At 41.4% G+C, this 26,585-nt stretch overlaps 1 protein-coding gene across 2 annotated transcripts in view; it reads left to right on the forward strand.

Annotated features, from left to right (window-relative positions):
* The first annotated feature begins 703 nt into the window (after positions 1 to 703).
* Positions 704 to 26,585, forward strand: part of TAF11 (TATA-box binding protein associated factor 11) — a 79,837-nt gene continuing 53,955 nt past the window's right edge. For both annotated transcript variants that reach the window (XM_069238823.1, XM_069238824.1), the window contains exons 1-3: positions 704 to 813; positions 1,188 to 1,380; positions 6,312 to 6,538. In XM_069238823.1, the coding sequence (XP_069094924.1) occupies positions 1,198 to 1,380; positions 6,312 to 6,538 (410 nt within the window). In that variant the 5' untranslated portion in view covers positions 704 to 813; positions 1,188 to 1,197. The remainder of the gene's footprint in view (positions 814 to 1,187; positions 1,381 to 6,311; positions 6,539 to 26,585) is intronic.

The raw sequence follows: 26,585 nt of genomic DNA on the forward strand, positions 1-26,585 counted from the left end.
ACAGAGTAAAACGTAGAGAAAAATTGATGGTTTTTTCACCTCAATTTCAATATTTTTCTTTTTCAGCTGTTATTTTCTGTAGGAAACCCTTGTAGGATCTACACAAATGACCCCTTGCTGAATTCAGAATTTTGTCTACTTTTCAGAAATGTTTAGGTTTCTGGGATCCAGCATTGGTTTCATGACCATTCCTGTCACTGACTGGAAGGAGGCTGAAAGCACAAAAAATTGCACAAATGGGGTATGCCCCAGTAAAATGCCAAAATTGTGTTGAAAAAATGGGTTTTCTGATTCAAGTCTGCCTGTTCCTGAAAGCTGGGAAGCTGCTGAGTTTAGCACTGCAAACCCTTTGTTGATGCCATTTTCAGGGGAAAAACCACAAGCCTTCTTCTGCAGCCACTTTTTCCAATTTTTTTGAAAAAAACGAAATTTTCACTGTATTTTGGCCAATTTCTTGGCCTCCTTCAGGGGAACCCACAAAGTCTGGGTACCTCTAGAATCCCTAGGATGTTGGAAAAAAAGGACGCAAATTTGGCTTGGTTAGCTTATGTGGACAAAAAGTTATGAGGGCCTAAGCGCGAACTGCCCCAAATAGGCAAAAAAAGGCCCGGCACAGGAGGGGGAAAAGGCCTGGCAGCGAAGGGGTTAATGTTGAAATAGGTGCCTGGGAAACGTGACTTGGACACATCTCGGGCATCGCGAGATCACGGTTTTATGTGTGACGTCAATTTGGTTTCGGTTTCTGTCCCCTGGATCGGAGGGTTTTGGGATCGGTTACAAGGCTGAGGCTGCTTGGGAGACCTGTTTATTGAGGTAAACGAAATACATTTATCTGAACGGTACTGTTTAGCTCTGGATGGTGGATAAGAGCGACAGTTCTTCTGTCGTTTAATTTTGTTAGATCCTATTATCTGTGCGATCCTAAGCAATCCTGGTGCTTGCTGCGAAATTGACTCTCTTTACAACCACTACAGTGTTGTTTAGTTTAGCGGTGTATTGTAGGGGGATGTAGTATGTGCGAATATAGCTCGTTTTCTAGAGACAAGAAAGCCCACTTGTACATGTTTCGTTTCAGACTGTTTCATTGTATAAAATTAGTTCGCATTAAATGTCTTTTTGGCGAGAATCATGCAGCCTGTTATTTCAAAGTCCTGAGGAGTCCTCACAGTTGGTGTTTAATTACGTAGGTAATACACGATGGAAGATTCAAAGGAAGACGTGAAAAAAACGGAGATATCTAGTCCCACAGAACCTGCAAAGATTACTTCCAATGGTGACTCGAGTACCACTGAGGATATCGTTCTGACAGTCGTCGTAAAAGAGGAGAACTCTCCTGCTATGCTGCCCATCAAGCGCGAGGAAAACGAAGAAGAAAACGATGTTAGTACTTGCTTTTTTGTGTGTTTTCATATTATTATAGCATTATAATTTGACCGGGACACAAGCCTATAATGGCAGGCATTTTTAATTATAGTCGGGGAGCCTCATTTTCCTCATGTCCCTAAACATTGATTCAGGGGGAATGGGAAGACCGGAACTGCTAAGACTCAATTGTGGTGGGTGACATAATTTGCTACCGGTGTCCCAAGGTCAGTCCTACTATGACTGTAAATTAGGCTAAGTATAATACTTTTCTACTTGATTGTCATGGTGAGTCACAGGCATCTCAGGGAGGTAGTGTCGGCTGTCCAAGCTCGGCACTCAACAGACCTGCGAACTTACAAAACTATTTCACTGTGTGAAAAGGGGGTGTGACTTCATACCATGAGCTACCTAAAAGGCACTCTCCCTCCCCCAAAACACTTACCTTCCACAAAATGTAAAACAAAAGCTTGCCGATGCCATGGGGTGTTAACCCCTTTATGGATAACAGCAGTCCAGACCCTCAAAAAATGAGCTGGGAAACCACTGTGACTGGTTTTCGGTTCGCTTTTTCCTGTCACTGTGTAATTTCGGCTTCTCAACGGGGTGACCCTGTAAAGGAAGTCGGTATTGTGTGGCAGTGTGAGTTGGCAGGTCTGAGCCAACCAGCAGACAGAATAAATTCAGTGTGAAGCTCAGTGTTAGAGTATAAAGGAAATAAAGTATTTATAGTCACACAACAAAACTAACAAGCATTATCAAAACTTATAGGTCTCACCTATACCAGAGCTCGTGGCTTCTGCAATGTATTTTTGCTATGTTGTATACCAGTGTGGCTGCGGTTCAGCATGGCTGAAAGTATCCTGAAGTGAAGTAGTAGAGTGTCGTAGACTGGATTTGTTGGAGCATGGGAGAGTAGAGTGTCATAGAGGATAGTAGTGTTTAGTGGCAGAACGTGGAGTGGATTGAGGTGGTGGGTGGACTGGGGTAGAGTGGGTTGGATTGAGTGGGTGGATTGGAGCAGGTGGACTGGATAGGGTGAATTGGATTGTAATGGAGTGGATTACAATGGGTTGAGGTGGATTGGAGTGAGATAGATTGAAGTGGGCTGGATTGGAGTGTGCTGGGCTGGATGAATTGGATTGAGTGGGGTGGGCTGAACTTCGGTGGTGTCAATTGGACTGGGGTATAGTGGGGTGAATTGGAATACAGTGGGGTGGCCTGGGAGCGGGTGGATTAGATTGGAGGGGGTGGATTGAAATGGGCTTGAGTGGTGGATTGGGGTGGAGTAGATTGGTATGGGGTGGATTGGAGGCAGGTGGAATGGAGTAGTGTGGATTGAATTGGGGTGGGGTCAGTTGGATTGGAGTGGGCAGGTTGTTTTAGATTGGAGTGAGGTGGATTGTTTTGGAATGAAGTGGGGAAGATTTGAGTGGGTCGATTGTTTTGGGTTGGAGTGGGGCAGATTGTTTTGGGTTGGAGTAAGATAAATTGTTTTGGATTGGAGTTGGACAAATTGTTTTGGATTGGAGTGGGACATATTGGAGCGTGGATAGATTGTTTTCGATTTGAGTTGGACAAATTATTTTGGATTGGAGTGCAACAGATTGTTTTGGAGCAGGGCAGATTGGAGTGAAGCAGATTGTTTTGGGTTGGGGCGGGCAGATTGTTTTGGACTGGAGTGTGATGTATTATAGTGGATCGGATTTAAGTGGGGGTAGATTGGAGTGGGATGGAGTGGGGTGAACTTGAGTGTAGTGAGCTGGGAATGAGTGGGTAGATTGGGCAGATTGTTTTGTATTGGAGTGCAACAGATTGTTTTGGAGTAGGGCAGATTGGAGTGTGACTGATTGTTTTGGGTTGGGGCAGGGCAGATTGTTTTGGATTGGAGTGGTCAGATTTGATTGGGACAGATTGTTTTGAATTGCGGTGGGGAAGATTGTTTTGGATTAAAGGATTGAAGTGAGGCAAACTGTTTTGGATTGGAGCAGGGCAGATTGTTTTGGTTTAGAGAGGGGCAGGTGGGAGTGAGGTGGGTTGGGAGTATTTGAGTGTGGTGCATTGGATTAGGGAGGATTGGATTGAGTGGGTTGGTGTAGGGTGAGGTGGCGTGGATTGAAGTGGGGCAGATTGTGTTGGAGTGGTACTGCACGGTTATGTGTTAAAGCATAATTTCATAAATTACACATAAGAATGAAACAATGTAACTTTGCAATATTTAGAACAAGATTATCATAATCTTTTGAGAACAACACCACGAGCAAAAACAAAATAAAACATGAGTACAAAGTGCGAAAAGAAGACTTGGCAAAGTGAAACTATAGAAAATACATTTTTGAGTTTTTGTTTGTCCCCCTGGGTAAGTTTTTTTCGTCAGTCACAATCCTTGTGTTTGCAGGGCATTAGAAGTTTAAAAGAACAAAATAGAACCTCGGTTACGTCGGGAGAAGTGGAGGGGCACTGATTAATTTTAATCAATCAGTGCTTGGTTCCTGCTCCACAGAGAGGAACGGAAATAATGCCTGGCCTGCAGTAATTAATTACGAAGCTGTAAAAAAAGAGTGCCACACAAGTCAACAAATGATTACCAACGGGTGGGCTCCAAGCCCCTTTTGTGAACAACAGTGTCTTGCAAGCGAGAGACATGCTCAAGTTCATGCTTTTCCAGGCGTGATTCTTAAAAACTAAACAATCCAACTGGGTTTACATGTTTACCGTAGTCAAATGTCCAGATAGTTTGATTGTTTACAAGTCTCTCCCCTGCCTGCCATTTCCTCCCCCACCCCCTTTTTGGTATATTGGGTGGGTCACTGATTATCACTACCCTTGAGCAATGTAGGTGGCCGTGCACCTCATGCGGGGGCTTCAGTGGGCAAGGATCTCCCAATGCTTCCAGGTAGACGAGGCATGGTCCTCGTCTTACTAAATGCCAGTCTCACTTACTGCTGAGATGCTCTGCGACAGGTGCAGACCTAGCCACATTGGTTTCCTTGGATCATAGTGGTGAAGCTGGCCTGGGGTGAATAAGGCTGCAGCCTTGATTGGACCAGCAGTGTCTACGGCATTTCCACAAGTCACCTGCACCAATAGTAGACACAGCTTTTAGATGTTCCCACAGGGGACTTTGGGGGTGGATGGTTGAGAGTCGGAAAACCCTCTGTCAGATGGGTCGCTCCTACCTCACCAGCTTGGGCGAATATAAAAGCCAGGATACAAAACTGACTTGAAGAAAAGATAAAACTGTCAACCACAACCAAATTGTATATTTGAAAGCATTGAGTTCATTGTTCACCCCTGGTTTGAACAGGAAGTGTTTTGGGGTTACAGACATCAAGGATTACCTCTTAAGCATTTTATACTCTCTGCAGTGTGTGACAACAAGAGGCATCATCCGCCCCCCCCCCCCAGACCAGGGACCTGTATCCCTAAAGTTTAGAGTAGAAGTGTGAACATCCCTATAGTAGGGGGTATGAGTGGGAGTAGTGAGTAACAACAATAGGCACCACATTTAAAGCAGGAAGACCTGCTTGTTCTGTTATATACTTTTCAGCACGTAACTTGGCACCTGCGTTTGTGTGTTTTATCACAAGGCATGCTCATTTAATGAGTCTCTAGTGTATGCTAAAAATAGAACACTTTCCTTGGAAGGTGCAGTTTTAATGCATTATGCTTCCCTTTACGTATAGGTAACTGCAATCTTTCATTATCACTAGGTAGGCCTTGAGTGTTTGGATGTGAAGTATAACTTCCCATAATAGGACAGAATAGGATCCATCTTACTGATGTTCATCTAGGGATCTTTGGCCCTGAAGAATGCCCCTGACCAGTTGTGTCTTAATGTGAGGGCAGAAACGTGGGCCTAATTTCTTTTTTTGATGGAGTGAGTCATCCTACTCACACACACAGTCAAATTATGTTTTATCCTTAACAACAGACACCACTATTAAAAGTGTGAAAAACACTAGTCGTCTGTTAGGTATTTTTGAATACGACCGGATCTATGTATTATCCAGAATAACTTTATCTAAGAACTCCCTCTGGGTGTATCTAACCACGAGGTTCAATCTGCCCGGGTGGCATTGTCCTACCAGGGTGGGGACAGGTGTCCGATGATGAAGCATGACACTATTATGTGTGTGAGACCATCTGTTCCTTAAGGAGGAATCCCCAACACATGTCCCAACTTTACGGTCTTCAATAAAACTCTAGATGATACGTGTAGGCTCACAGCCAAAGTGGTTGTGGTTGATAGTTTTATCTTATCTCATCCACACCTGTAGTGTTTACTGTGGTGATTTTGGTAGAAAGTGTGGAGGGTTGACCTCTCATCTCTCTGTTTGTGAAAGGACTGACTTGCCAGTGGGCACTCGGGCAGAGTAACACACTTGTATGCCATTTAACCGTGTTACATTTGCTTTTTTTTGTTTTCCTAAGTTGCCTATGTACCGCATTTTCAGGGATCAGCCTTCTGAGTGTTAGGTCTTGCCATGGTCTCGCTCTTTGCTGGGACAAAGTAACTTTTAAGGCACTTTGGCTAATCAAATAATGTACTTTTTTATTATTTAAATAAAGGAATGGGGTGGTACAATTACTGCAGGGGTTCATCAGTTACATTGGTTCGTCTTTGAGTTTTCCATTGCATCATTGTTCTGCTTTTTTATGTGACATAAAGCCATGAGAGTTAGACAGAATGCCTTTGGCCCCTAAGCTCTAAAAATGTGGTTCATTCTGAACTGTTTAAAGATAGAACAATTGTGGCATTCTCTTTATAAAGAGTTAGCATAATATTATTTTGGCATTTCTGAAACTTTTTCTCCAGCAAGCTGTAGCCTACCTAGATGTTGCATCACTTAGTTATCCCTGCCTTTGCTTTTCCTTAACTTAGTGGATCACTCCAATCTTTGCTGTGAGCAGAATAAGGGTGCAGCCTTGATGTTCGTTCCTTGTAGGTAAAGCCACTGTTATCGTTTGAAGCTCCACCCTCTCATGCCACTCCGTCAGAAGACGTGGTCCCGCCTGCTGCCAGCTCTGCAGCAGCAGAAACCTCAGTAGAAGGTGAAGAAAGGGATGATGACTCATCAGAGAAGCTGCCTGATGCAAAGAAGATAAAGTTGGAAGTAAAAGAGAAGAAGGAGCGAAAGCAGAAAGTGGACGAGGATGAGATCCAGAAGATGCAGTAAGTGACATTTATCTCTGATCTTAGACTTTCCACCACTTTTTCTATTCTGGTTTGCTAACTTATTTAATTGGGATATTACTCGCTTGCTATGGGAATCTGCAATCAAATCAAAAAAACATTTATAATCCAGTGCAAGTTAGTAAACAAAAAATTAATTTTCTGCTGCAAATTTATCTTGAATGTTTTTGTTCATTTTTCAGCAACTTTATTCTATTTTACTTTTCAGCTCTTTTATTCTGGTTTATTCTTGATGAGTTTAAAACAAATGTTTCTACGTGATCTGTAACGTCGGCAGTAGATGTTAAGGATGAGTTCCAAGAGTATTCTCTGTGGTAGGCTGCTGAGGAGAGATCCAATAAAGAGGCTGTCACAACTGCCATGTAACCAGTATGTGGCTTTGCTTATTTCAAGACACACATCTGCTGAGGAAAGCATACTTTGCAGAAAAGGCAGACAAAAAAATAAGCTCCCATTGACCAGGACAGTTTTAACAAAAAGTGTAACTAGTAATGTCCACTGAGACGTGTTTAATCAAGTGAAGCATTCCTTTCAGATATTGCAGCAAATGAAACAGATTTTTTCCATTTAGGAGTCTGTGATCTGTGTATTGTGTGTATGAAGAAAGATTGTAGTGCAACTTCACATAATCTACGTATTCTGTGTGTGTGAGTGTAGCTTGCACTAATGGCAAGGTAAGGTTGACTTTTGAAAGCAATGCATGTGTCTCTCCCAGCTACATTACCCACACAAATTAATAATCCAAATCTTGTAATCACAACAAATAGAAAAGTATGACTGCAAGTTTTTGATAGTAGAACAAAGAATACCTGACAATAGACTACAGACGGAAACACGGTCAATGACATTGAACTAGGAGACATGTATAAAGAGGCACCAATGCTGATACTCTGACACAAGCCTGACTTGGATACTGGGATAAGTCCGACATTGTTACTGGGACAGGTAGACACTTGACACAGGAACGGAAAGCCATTAAAACTGGGTAACGTAGACTGGACTAGAAACCAAGAGAACCACGAAGGGAGTAAGAAGGAAACATGAACACTGGGAAGGGAAAAAAAACAGGGACCCTAGGATAAGGAAATGCACACTCTAGGTCAAAGAAACCAGGGCACTGGGACAGGGAAAAAGGACAGCAGGGCAAGGAAATTGACAGTGAGATGGGGTCTCACAAATATTCAGGTCAGTAGGTGAACCCTGGCGCATAAAAACTCAGACACTAAATAGAGAAACTGGGACATTTAGGATCAAAAGCTTAAGCTGGACCAAGGAAGCATGAATACTTGAGCATAAGAAATGGAGAATGTGATATGGAGACCCAGACACCATGACAACACTCTTTACCCATGGCACTGATTTTGAGAGTAACCGATTCTAGGACTGTACTTCCTGGACAAGACACTGGGGACACTAATGATGAGATAGTGATATTGACACTAGTGCTGTAAAATACACAATAGAGGATGGATGCTGAAATTGCGCCAGTGAGGCCTGAACACTGGTACGTGGGAGACAGAAGGATTTGGCGGTGTGGTAGGATACACCGGAACAAGAATACCAGTGTGCTGGGGCAGGACAAATTGATAATGGAACAGTAAAACCCAAACAGAGGAACAGCGTGGGTCAAAGGCTTTAACGGCGAGATATACTTGGATTTATGTACTCTAGGACATGGTGAGACTGACATGGGTATGAGAAAGTTGTCGATAGGGACACACTGGGGTAGAAGTCAAAGGAAAGGACACTGGAGCAGAAAGGTATTAAAGCAGAAATACGAGAAGAACAAAACTGAAGACATTAACTTGGGGCAAGATAAGTACAGTGGGCCAACTCACAAATAATTACTAAACTTTTACCTGTTAAAATGATTTCAGGTAGGTAAAAAACCGCATTGCCTACCTTTTGGTTAATTATGGAGTTGGTGGCAGAAACATCTACAGTGCCCTTAGGTTCTTAGCCATCCCAACCAGAGGGAACAGGGCCCAAGTAAGATGACCTGAAGTCGGTCACAAAATGGTTGGTGAAGGGGTCCTTGAGATAGCAATAGCTCACAAAAATCCTTCAGCCTTAGGCTGAATGGGGCCTCCAAAAGAGTGGGCCACTTTCTGCTGCTTAGACCTTTGTTACAATCCTTCCAACAGTCCTGGAGTTCAGGCAGAGGACTATTTTGTCAGAATTTTACTTCAGGGAGTGCACCTGTCACCTTCTCCATAGCTTCCAAAGATTCACAGGAGTGGAAGGCATGAATATAGACTTCAGGAAAACGAAGTGCATGCTTACAATCTGTAGATGAAAAAGTGACCATGGTCCCCTGTATATAATTTATATGCTAGGGGACAGGCCATTGTCTGAAGAGGAGATGGTGCATGCAAACAGCCTCAAAATCGGAAACAGGACAAGACTGCGGTGGCTAACGTGAAAAGGCTGGATTTAGCAAAATGTTTATGGAAACTGGAGATTAACCCTTTGAAAGAAAAAATGAACAGTAAATCCTTGGCAGCCAGATGAAAACAAACTTGCTACGACCAACACACTGCAATTAGGCATTATCAACTTAGTCGAAGAATGGATGTTCAGGCAGCTAGCATTCAAAGTTGCTTGAACAATATAAAAAGAGATGTTTATAACCCACAACCCTTATAACCCATAAGCCTTATAGACATGGTTGCAAGTTTCTTCACGGCAATCACATTGGAGTAAGTCAACCAGAGCAGGGGTGGAACGAGTACACTCACTAGTACAAGGTGGATTTAGGGCAGGCTTCTCCACCGTGGAGACAGTATGACATAATCTTGACATTTTTCCTGTTAATGTATCCCCTACTGCATTCCATATTTGAATTTATATGCACCTTTTCAATTATAAATGCATATTGTATTTAGTGGTTTTAGCATGAATATATTGTTCATTGTCTCAGTACACTTTTATAGATAAAAATGTATTATATATGTAATTCAAACAATGATATACACTCTGTTTAATGTTTGTTTAATCAATTATTCATATATGAAATTCAAATGGTCTTAATGTTTCATAGAAGCAGAGGTATTTAAGGTACACGTTAATTGTTATTTTTTTTATTACATTCAATAAGAGGCTCTTTTCAAAACAATTTGAACCAAGTATTTAAGCTAAATATAAACAAGTGTTACAGAAGAATTTTCATACTTCCAGGGAGCTGAGGGATTGAGTTCATCCAGACAGGAGCCGCAAACACCTTTTCGAAGGCTATCAGACCTGACTTATTGGCTTGCTGGGACACAGCGGTCTTCTTATGGCACTGTGACTCCGTGGTTCCACAAAGGAATGCTGGTGAAAGGCAAAGCCACCTAAGATAGTTTAGTTAGAGGCAAAAAAGGGAAGTTTTTGAGAACAAATATTAGGAAACTGTAAAATACAGTTACAGCTATACACATAATATACATTCGAGTAGGATTTTGATTTTAACAAGTCATTAAGATATATTCTTGATGTGTGTTATTGAGTGTGTTTACGCGATGAAATGATGTTTGGAATCTGCTAGCAAGAAGTACTTCTTTGAATCTCTGCTGTGGGTTTATCAAGTGATTGACTAGTAAAAGATATTCTCCATTTTGAGTTCTGCTGTGAATCTCATTCTGAATCTCTTTTACAATCGCACAATCCGTTTCAATGGGAGTAAACTTCAGAGCACCACTAACGCCACATCTCATAGCAAGGGGTCCCCCCTAACATGGAGGTGGGGTAACGTTTGTTCTACCCCTTTGATATATTATACTCATGAGTGGAGTTTGCCTCTGTAGAACCAAACACTGGGGAGTTTCATACATACAAAGCTGCTGCAATACCTGCTAATTATCAACCTTTATTTGTCTTAGAAATCATGCTGTATCATCAGGAACTCAGCGCATTGTTTGGTGGTCAATTGTCTCATGTAGTTCAGAATATTAGAAAGGCTCCCTTAAGTAAAGAAGGGGCTACCTAGTCTTGCTTTGGCTAAGTATATGCCACATCTACAGGCAGCAAATCTACTTGCACCACATGTAACAAATGTGTTATATCAGTTAGTGGCCATTTATAAGGAACTTCGACAGTATATTTTACAGTCAACTGTAACTGAAGCAGTTGTTCCTGACCCTGCACAATAAGTGCATACTGCAGTGAGGGATTCAGTTCACATACTAATAATGCTAGCATGAACAAAGCACCTACAAAGAAAGATAAGATTCTATTTTGAATTACTTGCAAAATCAATCAGCTGGAAGCGGTCTATCCTCATGCAACACCCCAAGATAAACATAGAATGTTAACTTTGTGCATTACTCTTAGTATGGCACCACCTGGAGAAAAGTTTCCTACATGGCAAAAAATATTTTCAAGTATTTTATTGTACTCTGAGTGGCACACCTCAGTGGTTTTGTTACCAGAGGTTTCAAAAGAAATGCAAAATGCACATGTAGTTTCACTAGCTGTTGATCCAGGCATGAAATTTAGAAGTCATTTTGAAACTGTTTCTTCAATAGGTCTTGGTCACATTTGAGTTGGTGCTTTACTGCTGTTTCTGTTCAAGATTGTGAACAGACGCTTCCTAAAATTATTTCAGAAGTACACACTTCGTGGGCTGGGATACTTTAGGTTCCCGAGTCGCAAAACTGCAACTGAAAACAAGTTTGATGTTTTTTAGAAAGAAAAGGTTGCAGCGTAAACTAAGAAAAAGCAGAAGGCTAAACAAGAAACCAGGACTGGAGCACTGCCGTAGCAGGAGTCCAGTAGGGGTGGATATAATTTGAGGGACTGTGATAAAATTAAAAAGCCAGATCAATATCAGTATTCTGATGGCCGTTCTTCCTGTTCTTTGCAGGACTCTAGGTAGATTAAGAAATTATAAGGGACCCGGTGGACTGAGTGGCACAGAAAGGGTAAATATATCCCTCACAAGAGTGAAAGAAAGCCAACAAACAATGAGAAGAAAAAAGAATAGAACGGTTCAGACTCGGAAGCTCCTTTTAAGAAAAAGGTGGTAGCTGGGTTAACAAGAAACATTGCTCTGATACTGCACATACGTCTGCAGAATGGGAGTTAAGGTAGTTGCATTTTTTGACAGCGCAATGGAAGTAAATATAGTTTGTCAGGCTCTTGAATTATCGGGTAATGAATCCAATTAAGGAGCACGTACAGGTAGAAACTCTGTGAAATCTCCAGATAGGGTTTATAGAGTAGAAGTGGAAAAATTGTGGAAAATTGAAGTCCTATTCTGGTCTCATTTGTCGGACGCCTACAACATTATTCTCACAGATGATAATTGGCAATCAATATTTACAAGGGATACACTTCAAAGAGGGCAGTAATAATAGCAGCATTTCCCAACTTTTACCTGAGCAACACAGGAAAAAAAATGCAAACAAATAGGCTTTACAGCAGTGTCTTGAGATGTATAGAAACCGAGCCGGTTGAGACAGAGACTCTGTGCCATTGTTGATTCCCTTAAGGAATTGAGCCCTAGGTTCAGGCTCGGTACCCATTAAAACCAGAAAGTACGTGTGATATACAGGCTATCCCATTTTCTGGTGTTAAAACCATACAGTTTATATAGAATAGTTTAAGGTTATAGATATTTAAATGCACACATGCGCTGTAAAATGCTTACAGTGCTTAGCCAATGACAAACTTAAGAAAGTAAAGCAGCATTAGATATTTCAAATGGATTCTTAATTCCAAATATAGTGCCTGAATCCGAGTATCTAACCACAATTATTTGGCAGATTTCAGTACGCGTACACAGGATTTCCTCCCTCAGGGGTATAAAAGTAGGTCTGGGCACTTTGCAGCAAGAATAATGCAAATCTCACAAGAATATCCAGAGGTGTTGTTAAACATTGATGGCAAGTTACAGAAGTTGACTTGAGTGAACACCTAAAAAAGGTAGGCTGAATAGTGACACTCTTAGCCCAACATGTGATTTTTCCTTGGACATGGAATATCCACTGACAGTAAAGTGTGGCATCTGACTTCCTACAAAAGTGTGCTACTTTACAACCTGCAAGCACTCAAATATGAAGTAGTTTTCAAACTTTAAAAGAGCTTATTTTTCATATTATGCTGAGTGAGTTTAGCTCATAAATTCCTCCAATGTTTTCTGAAGAGAATTGAATGAAAATAACACACACAGCTATCTTTTGCAGACTGCAGGTATACATGTTAGAGACTGGGGGAAATCAAGCTAGACCTAATAATTAGGGTTGTTCCTAGCACTGTAGGCTACAGACATGTAGTTTACAAACTAGCCCCATAGCATATAGATCTCATTTATATTCTACTGCAGAAGAACATGTAACTTCTATTACAAAAATTACTGCAGTTCAGACAACCTTATTGAAGGGGTGGCCTCTTGCACAAGGAAAATAAACAATCCTAGTCCCCCCTACACCTAAGTTAGAAGCAGTATTAAAGCTAGTATCCCCCATTATGGATGGTTTACATCTTCTTTTTTTTTTTTTTTTTTTTTTGGGTGCAGTGGCCTGCGTCTTTTAATACGACTGACATAAAGCTTCAGTATAACTGACTATTCAGACTCAAAAATGTCTACAATATACACAGAATGTTCCACAAACTCCAAATATTTTGCCCTTACATGAGTATTAAAACGTGTACTATACAGGTGGCTCTGCTCAGCCTACGATTGGCACAAAATAAAAATATTCTACAGGCTGTGCTGCAATATAGGGAATTTTTTAAGATGGCAACTCCCAAGTTGCTACATATGCAATTTAAAGTTTTAGGTGATTCGACTGTACAAACTGCAGACCTTCATGCCTCGTTACTTGCTCTTCAGAAAGCTGACTTGTCAGTTTCCACACTTACTGGGTCAGAAAGCGCCTCCTGTATAAAGGGTTACAATGTGGACTTGCCACATTGGTGCCTAAATTAATTCAGTGTGATTCAAAAGCTTAATCATTAAAAAGTAAACCAACAAGTTTACTTTGCTCGTTGTACAACACAGAATGGCCCATAAAAGATAACAAATTTATTCTCAAGGGAACTGAGCTACTGATTTAGCTGCAAAGGCAGCAGTACAAACCGTTATGGTCACTTTTGCACACCAAGATTGATGGAGAGATTATGGTGTCAATACAAGCAACATTTAAAAGTGAAAAACCTGTTGACATTTTTTCTCAAAAATAATTCTTCTAGCCCCACCAGCAATGTTTGGATGGTTTTAGTACCTGGGTTCGGGGGTATGTATATACCTAATGAGCAAGCAAGATTAGATCCAATCGGTGCAGTTCATGACCAGATAACTTCTACTCATGCTGGCATAAGTGCTATTGTATTAGTGCTACAGCAACAGTATTGGTGGCCATATTTACTGAAGAATGCAAAACAATATGTACAGCAATGTAACCTTTGTTAGTGAATATAAAACATTCGGTGTTAGTTAGACCGGTACCTACTCGTGTCACCATATCCGACAAACTGTTAGGTGTAATTTTCCTCCGTCATATCAGGCCAATTTTGAGTGTCAATCAGCATAACTGCATATTGATTGTAATTAATTTTTGCTCTATAGAATCCTTTGGGCTTGGCCACAAAAAAAATTAGATGTGCAGTACCTTGTAACTATCTGAGAAAATCATATCTTTCATTCAGGCAGTGGTCTTGAGTTCACTGATAAGGCATTTATGGATGATGTATCTGCTCTGGGAGTATGACTGCTATATTTACACCTGTTCTGTCAAGAATCAAATGCTGTTGCAGAAAAAGCAAGTGGCTCACTTAAACATGCTTTGATAGCTAAGGTATTAGATATAGGATTATCGTGGCTGCATAGCCTTTATGGGGTCCAGAGAGCACTACATAACATAAGCGCTGTTGTGTCGAGCGCTAAAAAAGGAAATAGGATTGCAGTCCTTTCTAGGTGACAAATCTAAATTTGCACAACGCTCGCATGCCTGGCTTCTTATGCACACTTATACCACCTTGGCGCCATCACAATATCTGATCTCAACTTTCGCACTACACATCAAGCGTCGCTTGCTGGCTCTTCGTCTAGGAGCTCTACCATCTAGAGCGCACCAACCGTCTTGGAAGAATGGAGGAGAATCTTCCTGTAGGTTATGTGAAGGCCCCAAGGAAGACATGGTCCACCTGATTTGTATTTGCCCGGCCTTAAAAGAAGCATGACGACAACTGTTAAAACCAGTTTTTTTTAGAGGAATGGAACTCGTTCTTGTCGGCCAGCAGTGATGTCAATGTTTGCCCCTCACGATCCGCCGTCAATCTGCAGATTCATCAAATGTTTGACTGTCCACACCACAAACGTAAAATTGCTATTTAGGGAACACCTTAGCTGACAGTTGGCTCACTTTTAAGCTCTCAGTTATTTTATTAGTCGCGTATCAAAGTTTTGACAATGTTCTAGCACGTGGAAGGACATATTTTAAGATGACTCAGTCAATAAGGTAAAAGAGGCGCACTTCTAACCTGGTAGAGCAGCCCGTAGGCATAACAGCAGGTCCCTGGGCTGTACACATTGAGTTATAATGTAACATCAACCGCACCACGGACATGAAGTGTTTGCAAAGTTAGATTACTGGTCGGTCGAGTCCCTCGACTGCTTTAGAATTGTAAGCTATCAAAAAATCAGGCACATCACACTTTAGTTGTGTATATATATATGGTAATAGATTCATGTATGACAGGTTTTTTATCTCAAAGATTTTACAGAATTCTCTCTTTTTGTTTGGCCTTCTTTTTACAGAATTTTATATATTGTATACAATACGTTGATTGTTATGGTTTTTATTAACTAAACACTAAAGATTACTACTACATAAGTAGTGGAGTTTCAAGTTGTAGCACCCCATATGAGGTACTCTTTGCTGTAGTAATGTATTTGTCTGATCTTGGTCTCCCTGGAAGGGTGGTTCAGTCGAAACCTAATCCCAATTGAATTTGTTTCTAGATCATTCCAGAAATTAGAAAAAAAAAACAATCCAGTATTAAATACTCCTTCATTAGTGAAGACAAAGCTGTTCATGGGTGACTCCCCAAAAGAAAGCAAATGTCACCTATGGCTCTATAATCCACAGTGCACCACCAATAGAACCTCCTGAATTGAAATTATTACGTTGCTATAACTGCATTATAAGAAATTTAGTATGATCAAGATCTTGAAACTGCAGAAGTACAAAAAACACAAGAAACCAACCTCTCCAGTTAATCCGCGTGGCAGATGGCTACTTGCTGGGCACTGGTTGTCATTTTTCTACTATGGTCATACATCTGGATCTCTACCGCAGTAATATCTACGATATCAATCTTTTTGTGAATTGTAATGTTGATCATAAGTTTGTTATTAGAATTTGGTAATTGTGTTCCTTAAAAAATTTACACGGTCTCCTGTGGCTCAAGAATTGCAACCTCATTCGTCTTCACTCCAGGCCAAAAAGGATTATCATGCCGTTGATATCATTGTGGATCCTGTGCTTGATGGTGGTGTTTGGGAACAATATCCTTATCATATTTTGGGCCCTGCAGACATTATCCAGCTTCCTTGTGTTTTAAAAATATTTTGGAAGGCATTATCCCCACAGGTCTATTTCCAAGTTTGTGGGAAATAAATACTGATAACGACTAAAGATAGAATTGGGTTCTTATTTTTTACTGGACAATGAAGAGCTGTATCTCTACAATTCAAAATCATCAGATATTATTTGTTTGCATCATAATGTGCATCACTACATTCATGGATGTAACAGCCAGAGGGAAATAAATAGCTTTCACTCAATGCAAGCCACCTCCCTGCCCCCACAAACCTCTTGACTAAGAGTCCTAAAATGTTCTTATTTTAATAGTGGTAGCAGATCATACTTATTTGCATTTAATTATTTTCAATAACATAAAAAGCAGAAAAATTACTAAGCACACATTTATCTGTTAATTAAAGTTTTTTATTGTCTGTTTGTAGCACACGATTATGCATATTTGAGTGAGAAAAGTGATTGCGGAACTACATTTTGGCAAATTCTGGGCATTGATTTATTGAGGATATGCATGATTCTTAGAGAAATTATATTTTTAAATAAGACTGTAGAGTCAACAACATGCATGGGCTTTGAATTTCTTAGAGATCGAAAAACACCATCAATTGCAAAATTTGATTTGACAGGTAAGCGGTTGGAAATGGAAAGAATATGCCACTGATAGGGATTTAAATGAAATGGTGCAGAATTGAACATTGTAACTTTATTTCATTCGGATGTATAGTCTTCTAGCCAGGGCCACTGGAATTATGCAGCCTGAGAGGGCCAAATTGTGCGGCAGGGTTTAGTACATTATGCTGCAGGAAATGGCAAATTATGCTGCAGAATGCAGCACATTGCGTAATAACTTTACTTCATTATTTCAATTTAAAAAAGAACGAGCAGTAAGCGTGAAACGTCAAGTTTGGACTGACAAAGAGAGCGAGGGTGAGCTGGCTCTCGAAACGCCTCCCTCTGCTGCTGTTTTATGTTTGCAGAGGGAGCTTGTGTGAGGGGGGTGTCAGGGAGACCTGCTGGAGGACTTGCCTGCGGAAGTGTGGCTGCTCTGAAACACCCACCCACAGTGTAAGATTAGCAGGCAAAAACTGACAAAAAAAAGTCCCCTACAAAAGAGGCAAACAAAACAAAGTGTAGGTAGACAGTAGTTGGTCCCTGCTCTAAAAGAGAAAAAGGAGGGACAAAGAGGCAGAACTGACCACTAACGAGCAAGGATTTTTAAAGGAAACTGCAACCAACAAATGAAATCGATTTAAAACCCACAGTATAAGTATATTTCAAAGTATACACCTATAAAGTGGTAAAAAGTTAAACTTTGTCAAAGCATATCATTTTGTGGTTGAATGGTTACGTTCCATAATAAAACCTATAAGTAACATCAGGCACACACCCCTGCACTATGGTGCAAGAGTGTATGCATTGGCAAAAGGCAGCCTAAGGTATGCCAGCACTAGAGTAGAGAGCAATAGCACCATATCTTAGTAGATACATCTTTATATCTTCATGAAACGCAGCACAGCAACTTTGGTTACTACACTGCGTTAAAACTTAGATCTGTCCCTTCTTTTCTCCAGACCAAGCTCTTAACATTTGATGCTTTCCAGTATGGTTGACATGTGACTAAAACACCTTGTACTCCTCTTTGTCATAAGTAACATTTGCTGTACATTATTTTACACACTTGTTTGATTCAATGTGTCCGTTTTATATGGTTGTGCTGTAAGGCGCTTTGACACTACACTAAGCTAACTAAAGCTATAAAATAAGTAACTGTGAAAGAGTGGCTAAGTAGAGATGAGGGGCACCATCGCAGGGTGGTCATGGGGAAATCCGTTAAGAAGGAGGCGATTGCATTGTCAAACAGTGCGCCGCTAACGCTGGCCCTGACAGTAACACAGTTGAGCTGTTTAATATGATCATCTTTTAATTAAATATACAGTTCCATCTGAATATAGTAATTGTAATATGCTATTAAGAAGTCAATCCGCTCATAAATATAGCTCTTTCCCAACAAATTCCTAGAGCAGCTGAAAGTACTTCTAACCTGAAACAGCTTTTACGCGGTCACCTTCTATTAGAAGAGGCAGGCAAGTCTCTCCACCGCAGTGCTGACAGTGACAGCCGGGTGCATTTTTCACCAGTGCTGTTGTTGGTAAATTCAGTTTGTGTGCTTATAAAGTTCCTGCCTTTTCAATAGAGAAAGCAAAATTAAGTATCAGTTTTTGAATGTAGGGATGACAAAGCCAGACAGTCTTAAACCTGGCAAGGTTGTGAGATAAATGCTTTATTGCAAGCATATGCCTAAACGAGTTAGAGCTATTAGCGTTGTAAATTCCTAACAGAACGTTTCTTGGCACATAAATATGAACAGAAAGGGAATTTCACCCTTCGGGCCGGGTACAGTGTTGTATGTTAACAGAATGAAAAGTCTTGCAAGCATTTTTGCCTGGCATTTCAACAAAGCTCTAATGAAGTTAGCAGAGCAGCCTGAGAAGATTTATGGCCATAAAAAAGGAGATAAGAAATGCCCTGTGTGCGATGTCATGAGTGCTGACATGGGGAGAGAGGTGGCCTAGAGAGAGAGAATCTCTGTGATGCAAGGGCATATGCTGTTTGTTTAGTAAAATAAGCTTATTTTAGGAGCTGGGTAAAATGAGGACAGCACTGAAATAAAACCAAAACAAATGTCAGCAACATGGGAGGAAATGGAAGGAAAGGAATGCTGCAGTAAAATGTAGGGATCCACCAGCCTAAAACACTCATAGTGAAAGGGGACCACCAAAGGAATGTAAAAAAAAATGTTCTGTCAAAGCAACAGATAAAGAAACCAAAGAGTAACAACACAGTAGTTAGTCACTGCTCTGAAACAGAAAAAGGAGGGAGATAAAAGCAGAACTGACCACTAGCGAGAAATAATTTGTAAAAGACACTGCAACCAACAAATGAAATTGCTTTAACCCACAGTATAAGCATACTTAAATATAGACCAGGTCGAACGCTTACGCTCAATCTAAAAAGGTGATCAGTCCAGTTTTGCAAAGGGCTTTTCACTGCATGGCAACACATGTTGCTGAACGTTTGGTAACTTTTGAGCTAGAAACAATTTTTTTTTGTTAAAATCTGCAGATTATGTGGCAGATGATGGATTATGCAGCAAATCTATAATTATGGAAAAATCGTTGTGGCTGCACAATCCCATAATTCCAGTGGCCCTGCTGATAGCTAACAGATATGTGAATCTGTAGGTTTCTTTCTGAAGCTAGTGATCCATTAGCAAGTGGACCATACACTAAGTATAACACATTTTTCCAAATCGCAGTAACTACTTAGAGTGTGGGAAAGTTGTCTCAAAGATGGCTGGCCATCTAGCTTGCAGAATGTAAAGAAATTTATGTCAAAATAAGATTAAAATATGGATTAAATTTTTTTTTTTTTTTAATACCACATTCAGTAAAGAATAAAAGGATTATAGCTAACATGATTTATGGTGGTGTAACAGTATAAAAGAATAACATGTTATATTAAGCAACATTGACTGGAGGCTCATTTATAAATCCAATTAATGATTATTGTTGTAGATGCAGTTGCTATCCACAAGCGATACCCGCCAATAATATCAAAACAATATATGCACAGTGTTGGTATTTTAACAACTTCGGTAAATAATTCAAAACCCCAACCACATCCATGAAAATCAATGCAGTTTTTTTTCATCTTTTTAAATTGTAATGATTATGAGCGATCAAGTGCTCACACGTGTGAAGAGAGCGCCATTGTGAATTAAAAGTGAAAAGGCGCATCACAAATAAAACGTCATGTGACTCTTGACACCTTGAATATTCTGGGCTTGGAGTCAATGGGCAAAGTTTGTAGTGAACAGCATTTTGACCTCTGGTCAATGATAGGTCATCATCAGGATAGTGGGATGAGTTGTGAGCACCAATTGTCTAAAAGATAAACAATTATAACAATACTAAAGAGGTTGATCACGGGAGACTACTGGATGGTACATCTATTTTAAAGGAACTTGCTTTGTTTAAGTCAAGCTTATAGAGGTAAAGAGACAATCCAAAACAAACAGGAGACTCCTAATTAGTAGGGCCCTGTGAATTTTAAAACAGGAAATGCTCTGCATATGAAGGATGGTTTGGGGGAGAGGGAAGAAATGTAAATAGTGCTAAGGACAAAGGACCTACCTAACTATTGTTCCAGTGAAAGAATCACTGATGGTGTCTGTAGCAAACAGGAAATCCAAGCTTATGATGATTAGCTCGAATAAATCAATGGCTAATGACTGCTGGTGTATGGAGTATGGTATTGGAAGGATGCCCGCCTAACCTAAAATGAGGCTCCGGGAATTGGCTGTCAAAAGAAAGTATGGCAGTTTTATGTCCATCCAGAATGATACTCGTGGAAAGCACAGAGCGCAGCATAGCAGTTGCACGTGCTCCTGGGTCTGAGTTCTAACAAGAAGTGAAGAGCTCAGGCTCAAGCTCGGGTTTATAATACAGACATGAGAGTATTGCATTCCATTCTTACATTGTGTTAAAACCCTTGATGGTTGATTGACATTGAAAGATCAATTTACATTCCAGTCTATTTAACCCCAGTTTACTATCGCTGTCTCTTGGTTGCTTCTATGTCTGTAATTTGATAACATTAAATCATTCTCACTGTGCTAGGTAGAAAGTGCTCAACCAGTGGTGTATTAGCTACTTTACAGCAAATTCTGCTTCTGTGTTGACAAATACAAGCCTTATCTTTTTGTGTGGTCTAACCAATGTACGATAAATTGCATGGAGAGTGAATGCAATAAACCACGTTGATTGAATTACAGTTAAAAAAGAAATCCAAATTGTGTTGTGTATGCTGATGCTGAAAGATATAGTTACAACCCATGCAGTTGCCACATTTATAATGTCCCTGACCAGATGGAAGTTTACATAGGCACTGGATGGTACTCGTATTGTGCTTTGACTTGTAAGCCCTTACCGAATGATCTTTCAAATTGCACCCTCCTTTAAAAGAAAACATCTCTAGTGATAAATCACCTGTACTTAGTACATTCCATTTGATGCTTTTACAGTAATTTTACTTGTGTGCCATAATGTGACACATGTAATGTTCTTAAAGGGTTGTCAGGAATTTTTGTGAGTAAAACAGCAATATGGGAGTACAAGGCCATTTTCAAAGAGCTTCTCACTAATCCTGTGGTGTAGCCACGCTCAATTAGCTTACATGTCTAGACATTTGCTTCTCCTAAAAATAATCGTTCAGTTTATGACAAGTGCGTAACAAGCATTTGCAACGCAATAGGTCTCACTTTTTGGAGAGTTAAAACTACTGGCGTTGTAAATGCATAACTTGACTTTTTTGCCACATAAATTAGTAAACCCTACCGCATACTTTGGTCTTTTAGGCCACATAATTTCAGTGTCTCTTTATATAATTAAAGCACTTTACATTTACCTTCTTCCTCTCCTACCTGGACTGCGCCAGTGTCCGCGTCCCACACAGAGTCCTGCACTGCACCTGGAAAACGAAATGCAGCAAACCGTTGCATTTTGTAGGAAGTGGCCGCAGAAACAAAGGAAGGACCACAGTCATTACCGAGGCACATTAAATAGAAAAAGAAGGACTCGAGAGGGAGATTCAGAAAAAGGAGGGGCGAGGGTATGACGTAACACTGAGAGCTGCGGACTTTGGAGTTGGGGAATCAGGTTTAAGTCTCTGCGTCAGCTCAACATCCAGTGATTGTGCAGATCACTTAATCGCCTTGTGCCTACCAATAAAAATACATGACTTAATTACTGACTTTTTAATCTCAACAGGTCTTCTGCTGATACGTCACAAGCTCTCAGTGCACAAAACAGGTATTTGTCTTCAAACAAGATGCCGTATGCTTGGCAAATAAGTTCAAACAGACCGTTAATTCGCGAACATAGTGGAAACGGTCAGCAAACATAACGGGGGAAAAACATTAAAGGTTACAAGTTGCATAATTTAGCAGCTTGTTCCCCTCCCTCAGTTACTCCTTGGCAACCCGGAATGTCTCCTTGCTTTAATGAATGTTTTACAACAAATGTGTTGCCAGCTTGTAGCTGCATAAGTTTTTCACTGCTGTAGTAGCACGCCCCCCCCACACACACACAAAATTAGTTTGTAAATAATGAGGCACTGATAAAAGGGGGTACAAGAACGAAACAAGGCTTTTTAACAGCAGTGGGTGGTGACTCAGTGAGGGAAATTGAGATAAAACCTTAAAGAAATGCCAGTTGTCTTGGAGAGAGGGTGTGGCATAACATTAAGAGCTGCTGACTTTCGAACCTGGGAAGCCAGGTTCGAGTCTTCGTATCTGCTCTCCCGTGTTAGAAAGATTAAAAAAAAACTATTTAAATTAGTTTCAATCCAAGGAGCAGATAATAGCTATCATGAATTGCCAGTTAAAGAACTTTATTTCGGCTACAAGAGCCACAAAAGCACAGCAACAATAAATAATTACACAGAATAAATAAAATATGTGTATAAAATATGTACAATACATGTATATGAATAAAATAAAATTGGAATAAGAGTTTGAATAAAAATAAAGATTGAATGCACCCCTGGGGTGAGTCTAACATTCTCGCTAACACCATTACATTGGTAAAAAATTCCCTCTGACAGTCCAGGTTGCCCCAAGGAATTTGGCAACAGCAATCACGAGCATAGGTCGAGTGTCTGATCTAAGAATTCGAAGAGCTAAGTCGGACCCGCAAACTCACAGCAGTCTAGACGCCGGGGTCAACCATTTCCTGCATGGAGCAGTGAATGCAGGGCAAAGAATAGGACGTGGGGGAGGTTTTCAATGGGTGCTTTACAAGCTGGCCAGATTGTTTCGTCATGTGACCAGTGACTAGTGAATAGTCTTAATGGAAGGGTGCCCATATGGAACTGAAAGTAGAACTTCCTCTCTCTTGGCACAGTGATTATGTCCCAGAAAGCCTCATATTTGCACGTCTCTGTTAGGTTGGTGAAGTCACATGATAGTGTAGAGTGAAGAGCGACCCTCGTGTCTTCAGAGTCTACCATGTGCCAATACATTTTTTAAAGATCACTTTTTGGAAGGAAACTAAGTGGTGGTTGGGGAATTCCCACAGTTCTCTGAGCCCAAGCGAGTAAAGTAACACCTTGATGTGTCTAAGCCAGGGGATACTATGGGAATGGTCAACTTCTAGGATGACCTGCAGGGCTGTAGTGAAGGCGACGAGCTCCGGGGTGTTCCAAAGGCGCCGCCAATACAAGAGGGGACATAGACTGAGTTTGTGGTCAATGCGTTTCTTGCCTAGGTCTTTAAAGAGAGGAAACAGTGGAGGACTCGACAGGAGGGACACTAAATTCCGTTAGAAATTATTTTCAGACACCTTTATTTCTTGGGCTTTGGCATAGCCCCAGAGTTCAGCCCCATAAAGGGCTGAGCTTACTGCCTTGGTTTCATATATCCGGATCGCAGGCGTATTGGTTTGGTGTATGAAAGGTTAAAGTCCTTTATTAAGACCCCCGTTGTTTGCTTTAGCGTGAGTGCTTCTTTGCAATATGAGAATTCCAGAGCGTTTTTTCCATTAGCATTATGCCCAGGTAGCTAAAAGTGTCAACCTTTTCAAGTGGAGTTCCCTCAAGAGTGAACTTTCCTCTAAATGATCTGTGTGGATTGAGTGTCATCAGTTTCGTCTTAGAGGCATTGATTTCAAGCCCCTTGTGGAGGAAAATTCCTCAAAACACGTGAGGAGTTTACGTAATCCTCTTGGGGTCTTGGATATGTATTGTCTGCGAAGAGCAGGACCGGAATTTTCTGTGTGACTAATGATGTTGCATCTGCATCCAGTCTAATTAAAGAGGGGACGATATCATTTATGTACAGGGAGAACAGGGTGGGGGCAAGGACACACCCTTGCCGCACACCCCTTGACGACTGAATTCTGTCGGTTAACTGCTCCCTGTCGTCCCACCTGACACGTGCATAATTACCCTCGTGGAGGCGAGTTAGTAAAAACAAGAATGTGGTCAGGGATTCCCATTAGGGAAAGAACTTCCCACAGCTTGTTACGGGGTACTAAATCGAATGCGGATTTTAAGTCCACAAAAGCAACGTACAGGTTCCCTTTGCCAATAAAAACAGTTTTCCAGTATAAGAGCAGGAACCAAAGGGCTTGCTCAATGGTAGATATGTTTTGCGAAAACCTACCTAGAGTGGACTAAGAATTTCACGTTCTTCCATCCAGTCTTGAATTTTACCCAGAAGGCAATGACAGAACGCTTTCTGCACACAGTCTATTAAGTTAATAAGCCTATAATTGCTGGGGAGGCTTCTGTCGCCCTATTTTAAAAATGGGGATAATGAAGGCCCCCTTCCAAGACTCAGGGATTGGTGCCCCAGATGCTATTGCATTAGCTATGATGGCGATATATCTTGACCAGATAGCTATATCAGTTAAGAATAGGTCTGCTGGACACCATCCGCACCAGGTGCCCTTCCATGCTTTAGGGAGCCTAAAGAGTATGCAGTGTCTGCTTGGGAAAATAGTTGCGACACTGGAGGGGTAGGTGTTAGAGTGATAGATGAGCAAGTGTCCTTCTGTCGAGTGGTAGAACTATCATGGTTGTAAGAATATAACCCACTAAAATGATCTACCCAGTCCTTTGGTGCGATATTAGTTGTGATGTGCAGATCGCTGTTTGCAGGGCCGCGCGCTGCCAGTGACCAAAATGTGCTGCAGTTCCTCTCTTTGGCAGCGTCACTAAGTGCAACCCACCACTTCTCGTCTTGATCACATTTTAGCTTTGTTAATGGCAGATTTATAAGACTTTCTGTCAAGACTAATTGCTTTTACATCCTTGGATTTGATAGCTCGGATTAAGTGCTTGCTTGACGAGCGACACTCTTTATTAAACCAGCAAGCGTCAGCCGAGAAGAGGGCCACGATACCCTTGAAAAATTTTATGTGAGTTATGCTTACTTCCTCATTAGTGTGTATAGATTCCCCCCCCCTCTAGGCCAGTCAGTGCGGTCCTTAAGGTGTCATTGGCAACGTCAATGAGAGTTGGTCGAGCCAGAACCTGGTTCCACTTTAAGTGGTGTTTGTCATTGACCAAACTAATCCCATTTGGTGCTTTAGCTGAGTTGTTAATTATGGGCAGATGGCTGCTCAAAGCTAACAAGTGGGCTGAAAGAAGATTATGGTCACTTTCTGATCTCTCGACAACCATTATGTCAATCACCAAAGGCCATAATCTTACATCGACTAGATAATAGTCGATTCTACTGGCATGGTTAACTTTGTTGTACGTGTGATAGCCTTTTGCATCTGATTTGGTCCTACCATTTAGTGCCCTGAGTCCAAATTCCATGGTCAATGATTTTACTTGAACAGCCAGTTGAGACCACCTTTTGATGGGCGGGATATCCAGGGCAGGGATAGACCATGCCTGGTCCTCCTCGTGAGTGGACCCAAGATCATCCCAGTCGAGAGGTTCAAATGTAACATTAAAGTCGCCTGCCACAATGATTTTGTAATGTTGGAGACAGTTTTGCAGTAAAGTGTCCAGGGTGGAGAGGGTTTTGAAAACCCGTTTCCCCTACCCCCCTCCCAAGAAAAAACCCTCTGGCATAGATGTTAAATAAAATCACAACTGCATCAGCCCTGAATGATAGTCGAAGACCTAGCAAATCGGGGGAATCAATAGATAGCGGTACTATACAGCAGTTTAATGACGTTCTGGTCCAGATGGCAAGACCCCCAGAGGGCCTCCCCCTGGTGCTGGCCAGCGCAGGAACATAAAAACTGGAGTGGCCAGTTCGAAAGAGTGGATCGGTTGACCATGTCTCTTGAAAAAGACATATGTCGTGCTCATCAGTAAAGGAGGTGAAGGCTGGGAGTTGAAGGATAGATCTCAGGCCTGCCACATTCCGCGAGACAATTCGTACCCCAGTGGTTGAATGGACAGCCCTGTACTTTTAAAACGTGTGCTTCCAACCTACTAATCTCGTCTTTCAGGAACCTTGTGGTGAAGTTATAATAATAAATGTCTTCTTTATCCCCTTCTGTGGCGAGGACGTAATGGTTACGTCCTGCGGCACAGTGCTGCTGTGCCCAGGACGTAGCCATTACGTCCTGGGCACCCAGCCCAGAGGGAGCGCTAGCGCTCCCTCTGTGGGTTTCCCCCCCCCCCTCCCCAGTCAGGGATGGAAGGGGAAGCCCTTCCCCTTCCACCCCCGATTTCCCCCCCCCCCCCCCCCTGTGACGTCAGTGACGATCACAATGCCTCCTCCTTCGTGCTGGAAGCTCAGCTTCCAGCACGATGATCGGAAGAGAAATTCAAAGCATTTCTCTTCCGATCACGGGAAGGAGGCAGAGAGGCTTCAAAGGGAAGGAAATGTATTTCCTTCCCTTTGAAGTCTCTCTCTGCGTTTTGGCAGCCGGATTGTAAAGCAATCCGGCTGTCAAAACGCCCACTAGACACCAGGG

This window comes from Pleurodeles waltl, chromosome 6 (assembly GCF_031143425.1).
Source record: "Pleurodeles waltl isolate 20211129_DDA chromosome 6, aPleWal1.hap1.20221129, whole genome shotgun sequence".
NCBI classification, from domain to species: domain Eukaryota; kingdom Metazoa; phylum Chordata; class Amphibia; order Caudata; family Salamandridae; genus Pleurodeles; species Pleurodeles waltl.